Genomic DNA, 15,782 nt, shown 5'->3' with positions numbered 1-15,782 from the left:
ATTGCCAAAGCAGAGAGTGAGCTTAGTAGCCTTAGCACGATCATTGCCAAAGCAGAGAGTGAGCTTAGTAGCCTTAGCTCGATCATCGCCAAAGCAGAGAGTGAGCTTAGTAACCTTAGCTCGATCATCTCCACAGCAGAGAGTGAGCTTAGTAACCTTAGCTCGATCATCGCCAAAGCAGAGAGTGAGCTTAGTAACCTTAGCACGATCATCTCCACAGCAGAGAGTGAGCTTAGTAACCTTAGCTCGATCATCGCCAAAGCAGAGAGTGAGCTTAGTAACCTTAGCACGATCATCGCCAAAGCAGAGAGTTAGCTTAGTAACCTTAGCTCGATCATCGCCAAAGCAGAGAGTGAGCTTAGTAACCTTAGCACGATCATCGCCAAAGCAGAGAGTGAGCTTAGTAACCTTAGCTCGATCATCGCCAAAGCAGAGAGTTAGCTTAGTAACCTTAGCTCGATCATTGCCAAAGCAGAGAGTTAGCTTAGTAACCTTAGCTTGATCATTGCCAAAGCAAAGAATTGGTTTAGTAACCTTAGCTCGATCATGAGAAGATGGAGAAAGTGAGGAAGACGTGCACCCATTTCTAAACTGCAAAATTGCCTGTGGCGGCACCAAGGGGCCAAAGGACACATCGCGCACACTGCACGCAGGTTCATCTAGAATGGGCAGAATCAAAGAGAAAGCATGCAGGACTGGCGATTACGTGCATTAGATCACCAATCTGAAAGTCCTATTTGTTGAGACCTTCCTTTTCGCCATCTGGAAAGAGTGTTGATGAGAGAAAATATCAACCTGGAAATAAAGGCCTCCTAGAACCAGCTCATTGCTGTAAAATTAACATTTGTTTGGGTTTTGGTGGAGTGCCACACAACACGTTTTGATAACCTTGGGGGAAGAAACACAAAAGGAGGTCCGCCAGAAGCAGCGACTGGTAGAGGCCATTTGTGTAAAGTTGCACTTGCGCAGCAGCAGTTGTGTGGTTTTGACTTGGGCTAGATCGGACAGACCCCCATTGTGTGGTACAACAATGGTGAAGACTTGGTGGGCCCACAGGACCCTCACACTTATGTGGTGATAAGGGGGTCAGCCTGACAGGATGAATAACGGGCAACGATATGGAACTGTCGAGCTACGAAGGATTAAGCGGGTGGCTCGAGAGTACGTGACATTCAAGCACTGATCATGTGATGTGAACTTTCTAATGCCAAGAAAGGCTCCCTCTGGCCGCACATTGGTAAACATTGTAGCATAGTCGGCCAACGATAGCCTTCTTACGTGGATATCTGACCAGACTCCACCCATTCACCCAAAGCAGCCGGGACCTTCATCGCCTTTGAGAATCACCCCTCTCTGGATCTTTTGCCTCAGACCTACCCCTTGAAATTAACCAGCCAGGGGAAAGTTGAAAGAGCAGGGGCAACATCTACTAAGGGCACCGCATCTTGCTGGCGCGAGGCTCCCTGGCAGCGGTGGCCTGCATGTTCATCACAGGTATTCGAGTTAATCTAGGCACCCCAAAGCACTACACATTTCAAAGGTCACGATAGGGTGTACCCCTCACATTTCCCAGGCCAAGTGGCAAGGCAGTGCCCAAGTTACTACATTTCGCTAGAAATTTGACACATTTTCATCTGTGTATTTGAAAATGTAAAAAGCCGTTAGAATCCCCTGGACTCGCACACACAGCTCTGTCCATCAGTTTCACATGTGGACACACTTATCCGTGAAGCTCGAGCAAACATGTTAAACAGAATCTACACAATTAGGCAAACACATTGCTGAAGATGAACATCTTTGCCACTTTCCCAGAAGGTAAAGGAGGTGGATACAAAGTGGCATTTCATCAGCCCACTTACGTAGACCCTGTTATGGTGACCCCATTAGAACAGCCAACCAATATGTATATAGTCTGATAAATTGTTGGTGTCTTTCATTTGGGCAACATTGGGTCTGCAACCTGCGGACGGACCAGATGTTTTGGACTATGACCCATTGGCCTTCACCATTAACTGATGGGAGTCGCTGTCCAAAACATCTGGAGAGGCAAAGGTTGAAGAGCCCTGGTGAAGCAGGTTGACGGCAAGCCCCCAGGTCTAGGTGCAGGATTACCTGATGCTCTGCCAGCTTCCTCTGGATCTCCTGGTCGTCACAGATATCATAAATGACAGGCTTGGAAAGCTCGCCCTCGATGCGTGCCAGCCACGTGCGGAGGTTACTCATGTTTTTATCCAGGCTCTGTATGATGACGAAGGTGTCCCTCAGTTTCTTCACTCTGGAATAGTTTGAGAAACTATATCATGCCATGTGGACAAACAAGGTGCACTGCAAAGACATACATGCGCAAAAGGATGTACACAGAGTGTGCACCCATGCACAATACTGATGGGTCACATGTGCAGCCGGTCAGTGGCACTGCAAAGACTAGACGAATAATATTAGACCAAGCACCTTGACATGGGCTCTCATAGTATCAAAGGTGGCTGAAACCAAGTCTCGAGCGCCTTAACGGAAGCTGGGCCCAGTGCACCCAGTTTCCTATTTGGGGACTATTAATAAGGCCAGGATTCTACGCAGAGGCCTGCATGTTCATCACAGGCTGATGAATCCAGGATTCTACGCAGAGGCCTGCATGTTCATCACAGGCTGATGAATCCAGGATTCTACGCAGAGGCCTGCATGTTTATCAAAGGCTGATTAATCTAGGATTCTACGCAGAGGCCTGCATGTTCATCACAGGCTGATGAATCCAGGATTCTACACAGAGGCCTGCATGTTCATCACAGGTTGATGAATCCAGGATTCTACGTAGAGACCTGCATGTTTATCAGAGGCTGATGAATCCATGATTCTACATAGAGGCCTGTATGTTCACCACAGGCTGATGAATCCAGGATTCTACGCAGAGGCCTGCATGTTCATCACAGGCTGATTAATCCAGGATTCTACGCAGAGGCCTGCATGTTCATCAAAGGCTGATTAATCCAGGATTCTACGCAGAGGCCTGCATGTTCATCACAGGCAGATGAACATGCAGAGGCCTGCATGTTCATCACAGGCTGATGAATCCAGGATTCTACGCAGAGGCCTGCATGTTCATCACAGGTTGATGAATCCAGGATTCTACGCAGAGGCCTGCATGTTCATCACAGGTTGATGAATCCAGGATTCTATGCAGAGGCCTGCATGTTCATCACAGGCTGATGAATCCAGGATTCTACATAGAGGCCTGCATGTTCATCACAGGCTGATGAATCCAGGATTTTGCATAGAGGCCTACATGTTCATCACAGGTTGATGAATCCAGGATTCTTCGTAGAGACCTGCATGTTTATCAGAGGCTGATGAATCCATGATTCTACATAGAGGCCTGTATGTTCACCACAGTCTGATGAATCCAGGATTCTACATAGAGGCCTGCATGTTCACCACAGGTTGATGAATCCAGGATTCTACATAGAGGCCAGCATGTTCACCACAGGCTGATGAATCCAGGATTCTACATAGAGGCCTGCATGTTCATCACAGGTTGATGAATCCAGGATTCTATGCAGAGGCCTGCATGTTCATCACAGGCTGATGAATCCAGGATTCTACATAGAGGCCTGCATGTTCATCACAGGCTGATGAATCCAGGATTTTGCATAGAGGCCTACATGTTCATCACAGGTTGATGAATCCAGGATTCTTCGTAGAGACCTGCATGTTTATCAGAGGCTGATGAATCCATGATTCTACATAGAGGCCTGTATGTTCACCACAGTCTGATGAATCCAGGATTCTACATAGAGGCCTGCATGTTCACCACAGGTTGATGAATCCAGGATTCTACATAGAGGCCAGCATGTTCACCACAGGCTGATGAATCCAGGATTCTACATAGAGGCCTGCATGTTTATCACAGCCTGATGAATCCAGGATTCTACATAGAGGCCTGCATGTTCACCACAGGCTGATGAATCCAGGATTCTACATAGAGGCCTGCATGGTCACCATAGGCTGATGAATCCAGGATTCTACATAGAGGCCTGCATGTTCACCATAGGCTGATGAATCCAGGATTCTACACAGAGGCCTGCATGTTCATCACAGGTTGATGAATCCAGGATTCTACGCAGGGGCCTGCATGTTCATCACAGGTTGATGAATCCAGGATTCTACATAGAGGCCTGCATGTTCACCACAGGCTGATGAATCCAGGATTCTACATAGAGGCCTGCATGGTCACCATAGGCTGATGAATCCAGGATTCTACATAGAGGCCTGCATGTTCACCATAGGCTGATGAATCCAGGATTCTACACAGAGGCCTGCATGTTCATCACAGGTTGATGAATCCAGGATTCTACGCAGGGGCCTGCATGTTCATCACAGGTTGATGAATCTAGGATTCTACGGAGGGGCCTGCATGTTTATCAGAGTGTGATGATTCACAGGTTCTCGTGGGCTAGGGAGCTGGGGCCGCTACCCAATAGTCCTCCTAGGGGTGGTGGAAAGCAGGACCTCACAGGGAGAGACTTCCCTCATAGGGTTAAGGACACCCGTTCCATGAAGGTTCTCCCTAACTCTCTCTTGCCCTTGCACCTGTAAAAACTCTAAGTCTGCAGAGTGCAACTGAAAGTACGACTGGGTGTTACTGTAACATTCCCTCCACTCCTTCCCTGATACCTAACACCACAGACGAGGATGAGCAAGATTGATGGTGCACCTTTTTCTAAGAGTACTGGGAAGAGGTGGCCAAGAGGAGGCATGAAGAGTACAACAAGGAAACAAGCAAAAGACTGACGCTGCACAGGGGTGGGCCCAGCTAGGAGAGATCAAAACTGAGAAAGGACTGACGAAGACTAGAGAAGCTGGCAAGGAGCCAGCAAAGCCCGGGAAGTTCAAACCCGGGAAGACGCCAGCTGTGCAGAGATGCTGGTCTTCAGAGGATGCGGAAGAGTGGAAGCCACAGAAGAATCCAGTGAGCCAGGAGGGAGCCGACTCACTCCAGTGTCAGGGAAGCCGAGGTGGTGGCGTGACCTCTGGAAGGTGGACCATTCGGTCTAACAATGATGCCGAGACCGCCAGCTCCTGGCTTTCGCAGAGCCACACAGGTGAATCAGAAGGAAGCGACAAGCAAACAGCAAACTGACCACGACCCCGAGAAGATCCAGACATGCGTTCCAAACCTGAACAAGGTAACAAGAACTGCAGGAAACCCAGGTGGGCTGCGGGAGAACTGAGACTGGAAGTTGCACCAGAAGAAATTCCCCTTGTCACAGTAATAACCAAAGAGACAGAAAGTGTAAGTTGCCTCTGCAGTGATCTCCCTCGTCACGTAGTTATACGCAGAGAACGAAGAAACCTCAGGAGTAACCTCCCTCATCACATTAGTGATACCCAGAGAACCAAGACTCAAGAAAGCCTCAGGAGCGATCTCCCTCGTCACAGTAGTGTTACCCAGAGAACCAAGAGTCAAGAGAGCCTCAGGAGTAATCTCTCTCGTCACAGTAGTGATACCCTGAACACCAAGAGTCAAGAGAGCCTCAGGAGTGATCTCCCTCGTCACAGTAGTGATACCCAGAGAACCAGGAGTCAAGAGAGCCTCAGGAGTGATCTCCCTCGTCAAAGTATTAATACCCAGAGAACCAAGAGTCAAGAGAGCCTCAGGAGTAATCTCCCTCATCACAGTAGTGATACCCAGAGAACCATGAGTGAGGAAGCATCCAAGAGTAATCTCCCTCGTCACAGTAATTACCAAAGAAACACAGAGGACGGAAGTTGCAACAGGAGTGATCTCCCTAGTCAAAGTGAGAGCCAGAAAGGAGCCAGAGATAAAGGGCCTGAATCACAGATCGTTTTTCAACGGGATTGCGCCATTATAAAACGCTTCTGTGAATCAGCCCCAAAGAGTGCCTCGGGAGGAATCTCCCTCGTCACAGTAGTGATACCCAGAGAACCAGGAGTCAAGAGAGCCTCAGGAGTGATCTCCCTCGTCAAAGTATTAATACCCAGAGAACCAAGAGTCAAGAGTGCCTCGGGAGGAATCTCCCTTGTTGCGAGGGTATACAGAGCAATAGAACGTTCAAGAACACATCTTCTAACAATAGTATGCAGAAAAGAAGGGGAAGAAGCCAAGACCCAATCGCCTGGGCTCGTCCCTGCTTTAGTAACAGACAAGAGGATAAACAGAGTCTTGGTATATAGATATTTTTCTTTGACAAAGAGCACTTGTTGAACACTTACTGCCCCCAGAGATGGTCCCCGGGAGGAAGTAAAGGAAATGGTAAGAATTTCTGCTGAAGACTGAAACCAGTTACATCTCCCTTTTAAAGTTTAGTTTAAAACCATGATGTTTGCTAGCTCGGCATGCAAAATAAGATTTGCTTTTAAGTTCCAAACACCATGTACTACAGCTAGATACCAGGTGACCGTTTTACACAATGGAACAGAAATTAAATAGGGCCTTCACACATCAGATGTCCATGTACTGGTGTAGCGGAGAGGAGGGGTGCAGCGTAACGTACGGTTCTGCCGCTCCATTTCTCCCTGCCGTACAAATACTCCAGCATTTGCATCGGCGGCGTGGATTTTCACGCCGGCGCAAATGGTGCACCAGCTTTTCAGGCGAAGTCCGTGAGAATCCACTCATGCGTGCACGGCGGAGTGCAAAAGGCAGGCGGACACTATGGACACGCCGCCTTTCTAGCCTCCTCTTTCGCAATCGCCATAATAAGGAAAACCCCTCGGCGGGGACCCATTAACAAGAACGTGTAAATGTAACGGGTCCCCGCCCCCTAATTATGGGGACTTAAAAATGAGCCCCATTTCTTCTAGAATGGGGCTGTTTTTAATATGACAAAGCATGTGTAAAATGTATAAGGCTTCTGAAAATGGCGATATATACTCAAGCAAAAGAGCTACGGGTGGGTTATTATAGAGGAATACCCAATTATCAAAAAGCGTTTCCCCACCCGGTGATAGTGAGTTTAGGGAGCTAGACTTGGAATTACAAGAATGCTGAGGTTATGTCGATTATGTGGTAATGAAAAGATAGAGACAACTAAACATCTGATGAGTAACTGCGAAAGCCTTAACCAGTTGAGAATAAACTACCTGAAGCGATACGATAACTCATGTAAGATAGAACATTTTGTGATAATATGGCAGATCTCCTGGATGGTAATGATATTAACCTTATATATCATATGATGAAATTCTATGAATTAATTTTATCCATTTTAAGAGAATTGTCAGCTGGTATTTTATTTTAAAAGGTGATGTATTAACCTTTTTAGATAGTTTGTGATTGTAACTGTTCAAACATTATATGAAATGTATGTGAATTCTTGTGTAATATGTAAAGCCAGTGATGGGTGATTACATATTTAATAAATTGAATTGAAAATGTATATGTACAATTCTGGTTGCCGTGCCACATTGTCATTTCTTGGTTTGGCGGAGATGGGGCCTTCTCCGTCACAGGAAGGCGCATGCATTCACACCAGCATGACCTTTTCATGCCAGTGCAAAGGATTGGATCCATGCATAATTAGAATTCATTCGAATTTTCACGAATGGTTTCTAAGCACGGGATCAGGGTTCGGACCTGTGTTGTGCTGCATTGTCTTGCTTCCATTTTACACAGCAAAAATACACTTTGCACAGTTCCATGAATCAGGGTTTGTGTGGGCAGTGCACAGAGTCACTTTTCAGCAGTGCACAGAGTCACTTTTCAGCAGTGCACAGAGTCACTTTTCAGCAGTGCACAGAGTCACTTTTCAGCAGTGCACAGAGTCACTTTGCACCGTGCAAAGATTCCATGAATCGGGGCCACAGCGAGGACACTACGGTGTGCGTGAGATGGGGCCTGCGTTCACACCTGTGTTTTGCACGTCATACTGAAAGTAAGTTCAGGCGGCCTGTATGCACATATGATCCCGTCCACGCAATTTACATTCTGGGGTAAAAGGACCCCCTGTATTTGTTAAAGTGCTGTGAGCAGACTGCTGCGCATTCCTTTGGGAACACGGGAATGGGGCAGGCAGGCACAAGGAAATCCCCCCCCCCCCGTCCGTCCCCGCGCCCACACAAAGTCTCTTAACTGAGGGTAGCTCTTTCCCCATCATTAGTATCATGAGATGCTTTGTCCTCCCCCCCCCACCCCTACCGCACCCTCCAGACCTCTTCGAAGTTAAGACTGTGCTGTGCCCCTGGTCACATGACATGTAAGAGAAATACTGCCCACAAACATGTACTCAAACAGGGGTCGCATCTGGTAGATGCTGAGACAGCGTCAAAGTACCCCAAAACTGCCAGCATGTGTGCATAATCACGGTATGATGCCCCGAACTCCCCAACGGGCTTGCCTGCACTCCCAAAACATGTTAGATGTCCCGGGAAGCCCCCAGCAGCCTGCCATGCACCCCCAAACAGCTCTGCTGTGACATTCCCTGGCAAGCACACGAGAGGCCCCCAGCAGCCTGCCATGCGCCCCCAAACAGCTCTGCTGTGACATTCCCTGGCAAGCACACGAGAGGCCCCCAGCAGCCTGCAATGCGCCCCCAAACAGCTCTGCTGTGACATTCCCTGGCAAGCACACGAGAGGCCCCCAGCAGCCTGCCATGCGCCCCCAAACAGCTCTGCTGTGACATTCCCTGGCAAGCACACGAGAGGCCCCCAGCAGCCTGCCATGCGCCCCCAAACAGCTCTGCTGTGACATTCCCTGGCAAGCACACGAGAGGCCCCCAGCAGCCTGCAATGCGCCCCCAAACAGCTCTGCTGTGACATTCCCTGGCAAGCACACGAGAGGCCCCCAGCAGCCTGCCATGCGCCCCCAAACAGCTCTGCTGTGACATTCCCTGGCAAGCACACGAGAGGCCCCCAGCAGCCTGCCTTGCGCCCCCAAACAGCTCTGCTGTGACATTCCCTGGCAAGCTCACGAGAGGCCCCCAGCAGCCTGTCACGCACCCCCAAACAGCTCTGCTGTGACATTCCCTGGCAAGCTTACGAGAGGCCCCCAGCAGCCTGCAATGCACCCCCAAACAGCTCTGCTGCGACATTCCCTGGCAAGCACACGAGAGGCCCCCAGCAGCCTGTCACGCACCCCCAAACAGCTCTGCTGTGACATTCCCTGGCAAGGTCACGAGAGGCCCCCAGCAGCCTGTCACGCACCCCCAAACAGCTCTGCTGTGACATTCCCTGGCAAGCTCACGAGAGGCCCCCAGCAGCCTGCAATGCACCCCAAACAGCTCTGCTGCGACATTCCCTGGCAAGCACACGAGAGGCCCCCAGCAGCCTGTCACGCGCCCCCAAACAGCTCTGCTGTGACATTCCCTGGCAAGCACACGAGATGCCCCCAGCAGCCTGCCATGCGCCCCCAAACAGCTCTGCTGTGACATTCCCTGGCAAGCTCACGAGAGGCCCCCAGCAGCCTGCCATGCGCACCCAAACAGCTCTGCTGTGACATTCCCTGGCAAGCTCACGAGAGGCCCCCAGCAGCCTGCCATGCGCCCCCAAACAGCTCTGCTGTGACATTCCCTGGCAAGCACACGAGAGGCCCCCAGCAGCCTGCCATGCGCCCCCAAACAGCTCTGCTGTGACATTCCCTGGCAAGCTCACGAGAGGCCCCCAGCAGCCTGTCACGCGCCCCCAAACAGCTCTGCTGTGACATTCCCTGGCAAGCTCACGAGAGGCCCCCAGCAGCCTGTCACGCGCCCCCAAACAGCTCTGCTGTGACATTCCCTGGCAAGCACACGAGAGGCCCCCAGCAGCCTGTCACGCGCCCCCAAACAGCTCTGCTGTGACATTCCCTGGCAAGCACACGAGAGGCCCCCAGCAGCCTGCCATGCGCTCCCAAACAGCTCTGCTGTGACATTCCCGGGCAAGCACACGAGAGGCCCCCAGCAGCCTGAAATGCGCCCCCAAACAGCTCTGCTGTGACATTCCCTGGCAAGCACACGAGAGGCCCCCAGCAGCCTGCAATGCGCCCCCAAACAGCTCTGCTGTGACATTCCCTGGCAAGCACACGAGAGGCCCCCAGCAGCCTGCCATGCGCCCCCAAACAGCTCTGCTGTGACATTCCCTGGCAAGCACACGAGAGGCCCCCAGCAGCCTGCCATGCGCCCCCAAACAGCTCTGCTGTTACATTCCCTGGCAAGCTCACGAAAGGCCCCCAGCAGCCTGTCACGCACCCCCAAACAGCTCTGCTGTGACATTCCCTGGCAAGCTCACGAGAGGCCCCCAGCAGCCTGTCACGCACCCCCAAACAGCTCTTCTGTGACATTCCCTGGCAAGCTCACGAGAGGCCCCCAGCAGCCTGCAATGCACCCCAAACAGCTCTGCTGTGACATTCCCTGGCAAGCTCACGAGAGGCCAACAGCAGCCTGCAAATGCACCCCCAAACAGCTCTGCTGTGACATTCCCTGGCAAGCACACGAGAGGCCCCCAGCAGCCTGTCACGCGCCCCCAAACAGCTCTGCTGCGACATTCCCTGGCAAGCACACGAGAGGCCCCCAGCAGCCTGTCACGCGCCCCTAAACAGCTCTGCTGTGACATTCCCTGGCAAGCACACGAGATGCCCCCAGCAGCCTGCCATGCGCCCCCAAACAGTTCTGCTGTGACATTCCCTGGCAAGCTCACGAGAGGCCCCCAGCAGCCTGCCATGCGCCCCCAAACAGCTCTGCTGTGACATTCCCTGGCAAGCTCACGAGAGGCTCCCAGCAGCCTGCCATGCGCCCCCAAACAGTCTGCTGTGACATTCCCTGGCAAGCACACGAGATGCCCCCAGCAGCCTGCCATGCGCCCCCAAACAGCTCTGCTGTGACATTCCCTGGCAAGCACACGAGAGGCCCCCAGCAGCCTGCCATGCACCTCCAAACAGCTCTGCTGTGACATTCCCTGGAAAGCTCACGAGAGGCCCCCAGCAGCCTGTCATGCACCCCCAAACAGCTCTGCTGTGACATTCCCTGGCAAGCTCACGAGAGGCCCCCAGCAGCTTGTCACGCACCCCCAAACAGCTCTGCTGTGACATTCCTGGCAAGCTCACGAGAGGCCCCCAGCAGCCTCCCCAGCAGCTTGTCACACACCCCCAAACAGCTCTGCTGTGACATTCCCTGGCAAGCTCACGAGAGGCCCCCAGCAGCCTGTCACGCACCCCCAAACAGCTCTGCTGTGACATTCCTGGCAAGCTCACGAGAGGCCCCCAGCAGCCTGTCAAGCACCCCCAAACAGCAGCCTGTCACGCACCCCCAAACAGCTCTGCTGTGACATTCCCCAGCAGCCTGCCATGCGCCCCCAAACAGCTCTGCTGTGACATTCCCTGGCAAGCACACGAGTGGCCCCCAGCAGCCTGCCATGCACCCCCAAACAGCTCTGCTGTGACATTCCCTGGCAAACTCATGAGAGGCCCCCAGCAGCCTGTCACGCACCCCCAAACAGCTCTGCTGTGACATTCCCAGGCAAGCTCACGAGAGGCCCCCAGCAGCTTGTCACGCACCCCCAAACAGCTCTGCTGTGACATTCCCTGGCAAGCTCACGAGAGGCCCCCAGCAGCCTGTCACGCACCCCCAAACAGCTCTGCTGTGACATTCCCTGGCAAGCTCACGAGAGGCCCCCAGCAGCCTGTCACGCACCCCCAAACAGCTCTGCTGTGACATTCCCTGGCAAGCTCACGAGAGGCCCCCAGCAGCCTGTCACGCACCCCCAAACAGCTCTGCTGTGACATTCCCCGGCAAGCACACGAGAGGCCCCCAGCAGCCTGCCATGCACCCCCAAACAGCTCTGCTGTGACATTCCCTGGCAAGCTCACGAGAGGCCCCCAGCAGCCTGCCATGCACCCCCAAACAGCTATGCTGTGACATTCCCTGGCAAGCACACGAAAGGCTCCCTGCAGCCAGCCATGCACCCCCAAACAGCCCCGCTGCAACATTCCCCTGGCAGGCTCATGAGAGACCCTCCCCACAGCCTGCCATGCACCCCTATACACCCTGTATGACATTGCCCTGGCAAGCACACGAGAAGCTCCCTGCAGCCCGCCATGCACCCCAAACAGCTCTGTTGCCACATTCACATGGCAAGCACATTAGAGGCGCTGCTGACGCCTGACATGCACCCCGATACAGCTCTGTCACATTCACCTGGCAAGCAGATTAGAAGCCTTCCCGCAGCCTGCCATGCACCCCCAAACAGCTCTGTCACATTCACCTGGCAGGCTCGTGAGACGGCATAATACACCCCTGTCCCCCTCAGCTGTCAGGTTAACCTGGCAGGCTCGAGGGCCCCCTACGGCCTGGCTTCCATCCCCACCCCACCCAGCTCACCCCTCAAGGGTGCCATTGCAGGCAGCGCACTCAGTGCAGTGCCCGGCCCATCCCCACCTGCACCCTGCGCACACAGACCCCCCTACCCCCCCCCCTAGTAAAGAAGGGGCTCACCGTGGTGGAGGCAGAAGCATTCCGGGGGGTGGGAGGTAGACCGGGGGGAGGGGGTAGGCCCCCAGCAGCCCTGCTCACTCACTGCCTGCCTCGGAGACCCTCGCCAGAGCCGCGGCTGCACAGGGAGGGATGGGAGCCATTGTCAGGGAATGAGACCCCTCCTCCCTGCATGGATGGGTGGGTGGGCGGGGGCTGTGCATGTAACGTGCAGTGCACGGCTGCAGGGGGAGGAAGGCCGGCGCTGAGCAACGCTCCTCCGACTCCTTGAAGGAGCACTCACTGGGGTTCAGCTTTGGGGGTCCTCCAGGCGCTAGGGGGACGGGGTGGGGGTCGTCTGTCTACCATCCTCCGGTGCACGCAGACCGTTCATTCCAAGCCAGAGCTCCTGCTCGAGCTCACGCCGTCCCCGCAACCTTGACGTTATTTATAGCACCTGCCGGGCCGCCTCCGAACAAAGGAAGGCGCTATTTACAAATATGACACCAACCAGCATGGGCAAAGCCAAGAGACAAAGGCACGCAACCTGCAAGAGGGAGCCGCGCATGCCCCCCACGGCTGACGTGCAGCGTCCCCGCTGTTCCCAAACTAAGCTCCGCCGGTGCACCTCAACCCTGCACCAGTGGAGCCCCCCTATTCTACTGCAGCCAGACACAGCTGCGACTAAACGGCACATCCCGAGCTTACGAGGAAAGCTATGCCTCCCCCGCCCCCATTATGTTGCTGCTGTCTCTCCGTCTCCCTCTTAAGCAATCGTTTCCCCCACTCCCTCCCAGGTCACATGTCAATGGCTGTTTTAAATCAGAGGCCACTGATGGAAACTCCAATTAGTTAGCTCTGCATGTCAATGCACCTGCCGTGGAACAATGTGAGCAACCATAAGGTCCAGCTGTCTAATAGAGTGGAACAGAGGAGTGAAGAGAGGGAAATATGGAGGGGAGGGGAAGGAAGAAAAGAAAGAGGGGAAGGGACGTAGGTAAAGACAAAGAGAAAAAGGAAGGGCAAGAAAGTCAGGGAGTGTAGGAGGGAAAAAGAGAGAGGGTAACTGGACATGGGAAGGGGTGAGCAAAGAAGGAAGAATGGTTCATGTGTGGAGAGCGGAAAGGAGTGATGGAAACTGAGGGAAGGAGAAAAAGAAAACTAAATTAAGCACTTGGGGGGTGGAAAGAGGGAGTGACAAATGGGGAAAGAGAGAGAGTTGGCAAAGGGTAGATGGAGGGATATTGGAAAGAGGAGTGAGAAGGGAAGGGTTAAGTAATTGTGCAGATATGCAGCGTGGTCCTCATGGCGCAGGTACTATACCCCCAAATATCTAGACACAAGCCCTGAGCAACACAAGGTCTTAAATGGACGAATAATGCTCCCCTCTGCAGAGGCCACGAGGATCCGGGAAGGGGGTGGCTCGCTTGAAACCGGGGCAGCAGAAACACAGGCCCTCTCTGAGGCCCCCCTCGTAGCAAGGATGAGGGAATGCCACCCAATGAGTCTGCTGTTCACCCCCAGCTCCCGAACGACGCCCAGAGATTCTCATCATTCGCTCAGGGACAGCGGCAGGGCCTTTCCACCTTTCTAAGTCTCGCGAGGCCCCATGGGAAGCCGCTTTGGCCAGTCCATTCAGGAAATCAAATGTGTGCTTTGCGCTCAGTGCAAACGTTACAGGCTGCCTTTGCTGGTGCCTTCAGGCCATCACCCCCCTCCGGCCTCTTGCAGTATCCAGCAACCTTCCTACCACCTTGTGGCATTTTTACTCAAGTTTCCTCTACATTAGCGCCCTGCTGTCAAAGAGTGATTAATAGCTGTTCAATGGGCATTTAGGGCCTGATTTACAAACCCTTTTTCAATGGGGTTGGGCCCTTGCTGTTGCAGCTCCCCGCTGACTGCCTGTCCACGACAATCTGGCTGCATTCAGTCAGGTGGCATGTTGCACCGGGAATGCCCCTCAGTTTAGAGCATCATATTTCTTTGTTTTGGTCGGCTTGTTGGCTCCCCGACTTCCTCTCCTCCCCTCCCCTCCCCTCCTCTGGCTTGTGCCATAGTGCTAGGCGCAGCCAACAGGAGGGAGTGGGTGGAACATTGGGGGCTTGCTTGAAGGCCTGAGGCGTGCAGTAGTTCCTGCTGTCATTTGTTGCACCTGCAGTATCTTTAGGCAGTGACTTGGTGTAACCTGCTCCCCAAAGGAAAGTTTCGGCCACCACTGGAAGCATTGATTGAGAACGCAGCAAGGATTCCCATCTCATAATCCGTTGCCCCATAAGGTCCAATGACCAGAATCTCTGCTGCCTGGTCACTTATGGCAAAGAAAGGTGTTTGGCTACAACTGGAGGGAGTGTGCTGAAAGTTCAGCTTTGGCCGATTGTAACCGTACCTACGCCTAGTGTCTGTATTACTACATGTAGTGCTCGTCTAGTAGTCCAGACAAAGAGTATCTCCAACAACTTAAGCCGAAACACGCAGACTCTGGATGCAAAAGAGGCACGATTCCGAGTTCCCTTGGAAGCTGAGAAGCGGCCCATTTGACTGGCACCATGGAATATACTCATGCCTCTAGCCTGATTTCACTGCTGCCAAGATTGCCCGATCGCAGTCATATCCAGGGCTCATCCTCTCAATCACCACTGATGTCAGCTCTGCCTCTTCTTCAGGCAGATCGCATGATCCCAGTGTTGCGGCGGCGTGGGTCGGATCTTCCATCTTCTGCTTCCCATCTCACCTTGTGAATGGGTTCCATTTTAGGAATGTTTGCCTGGATAATGAGATAATAGCTCTTATGACTGATTTCTGAACCCTAAACTTGGACACTCCACTCGGGACCCCATGAATCGCAAATGGGATTCTCTGATCTTCTAGAGATTGACTCTTCTCGTGGTGGCTCTTATGAATGAGCTTTGAACCCTAAGCTTGGACAGCTCCACTCGGGAATGAGCTTTGAACCCTAAGCTTGGACAGCTCCACTCGGGACCCCATGAATCCCAAATGGGATTCTCTTCTCCTGATCTTCTAGAGATTGACTCTTCTCGTGGTGGCTCTTATGAATGAGCTTTGAACCCTAAGCTTGGACAGCTCCACTGGGGACCCCATGAATCCCAAATGGGATTCTCTGATCTTCTAGAGATCGACTCTTCTCGTGGTGGCTCTTATGAATGAGCTTTGAACCCTAAGCTTGGACAGCTCCACTCGGGACCCCATGAATCGCAAATGGGATTCTCTTCTCCTGATCTTCTAGAGATTGACTCTTCTCGTGGTGGCTCTTATGAATGAGCTTTGAACCGTAAGCTTGGACAGCTCCACTCGGGACCCCATGAATCCCAAATGGGATTCTCTGATCTTCTAGAGATTGACTCTTCTCGTGGTGGCTCTTATGAATGAGCT

General features: G+C 52.8%; 1 protein-coding gene across 8 annotated transcripts in view; it reads right to left on the bottom strand.

Annotated features, from left to right (window-relative positions):
• The window catches only part of SYNE2 (spectrin repeat containing nuclear envelope protein 2), a 1,840,150-nt gene that overhangs the window by 125,298 nt on the left and 1,699,070 nt on the right, over window positions 1-15,782 (bottom strand). For all 8 annotated transcript variants that reach the window (XM_069638223.1, XM_069638224.1, XM_069638227.1 and 5 more), the window contains one exon: window positions 2,113-2,275. In XM_069638223.1, the coding sequence (XP_069494324.1) occupies window positions 2,113-2,275 (163 nt within the window). The remainder of the gene's footprint in view (window positions 1-2,112; window positions 2,276-15,782) is intronic.

The sequence above is a fragment of the Ambystoma mexicanum genome, chromosome 14 (assembly GCF_040938575.1).
Source record: "Ambystoma mexicanum isolate Mex_15411 chromosome 14, UKY_AmexF1_1, whole genome shotgun sequence".
Taxonomy (NCBI): Eukaryota; Metazoa; Chordata; class Amphibia; order Caudata; family Ambystomatidae; genus Ambystoma; species Ambystoma mexicanum.
The sequence above is the reverse complement of the archived record's forward strand: the minus strand, read 5'-3'. Positions and strand labels throughout refer to the sequence as shown.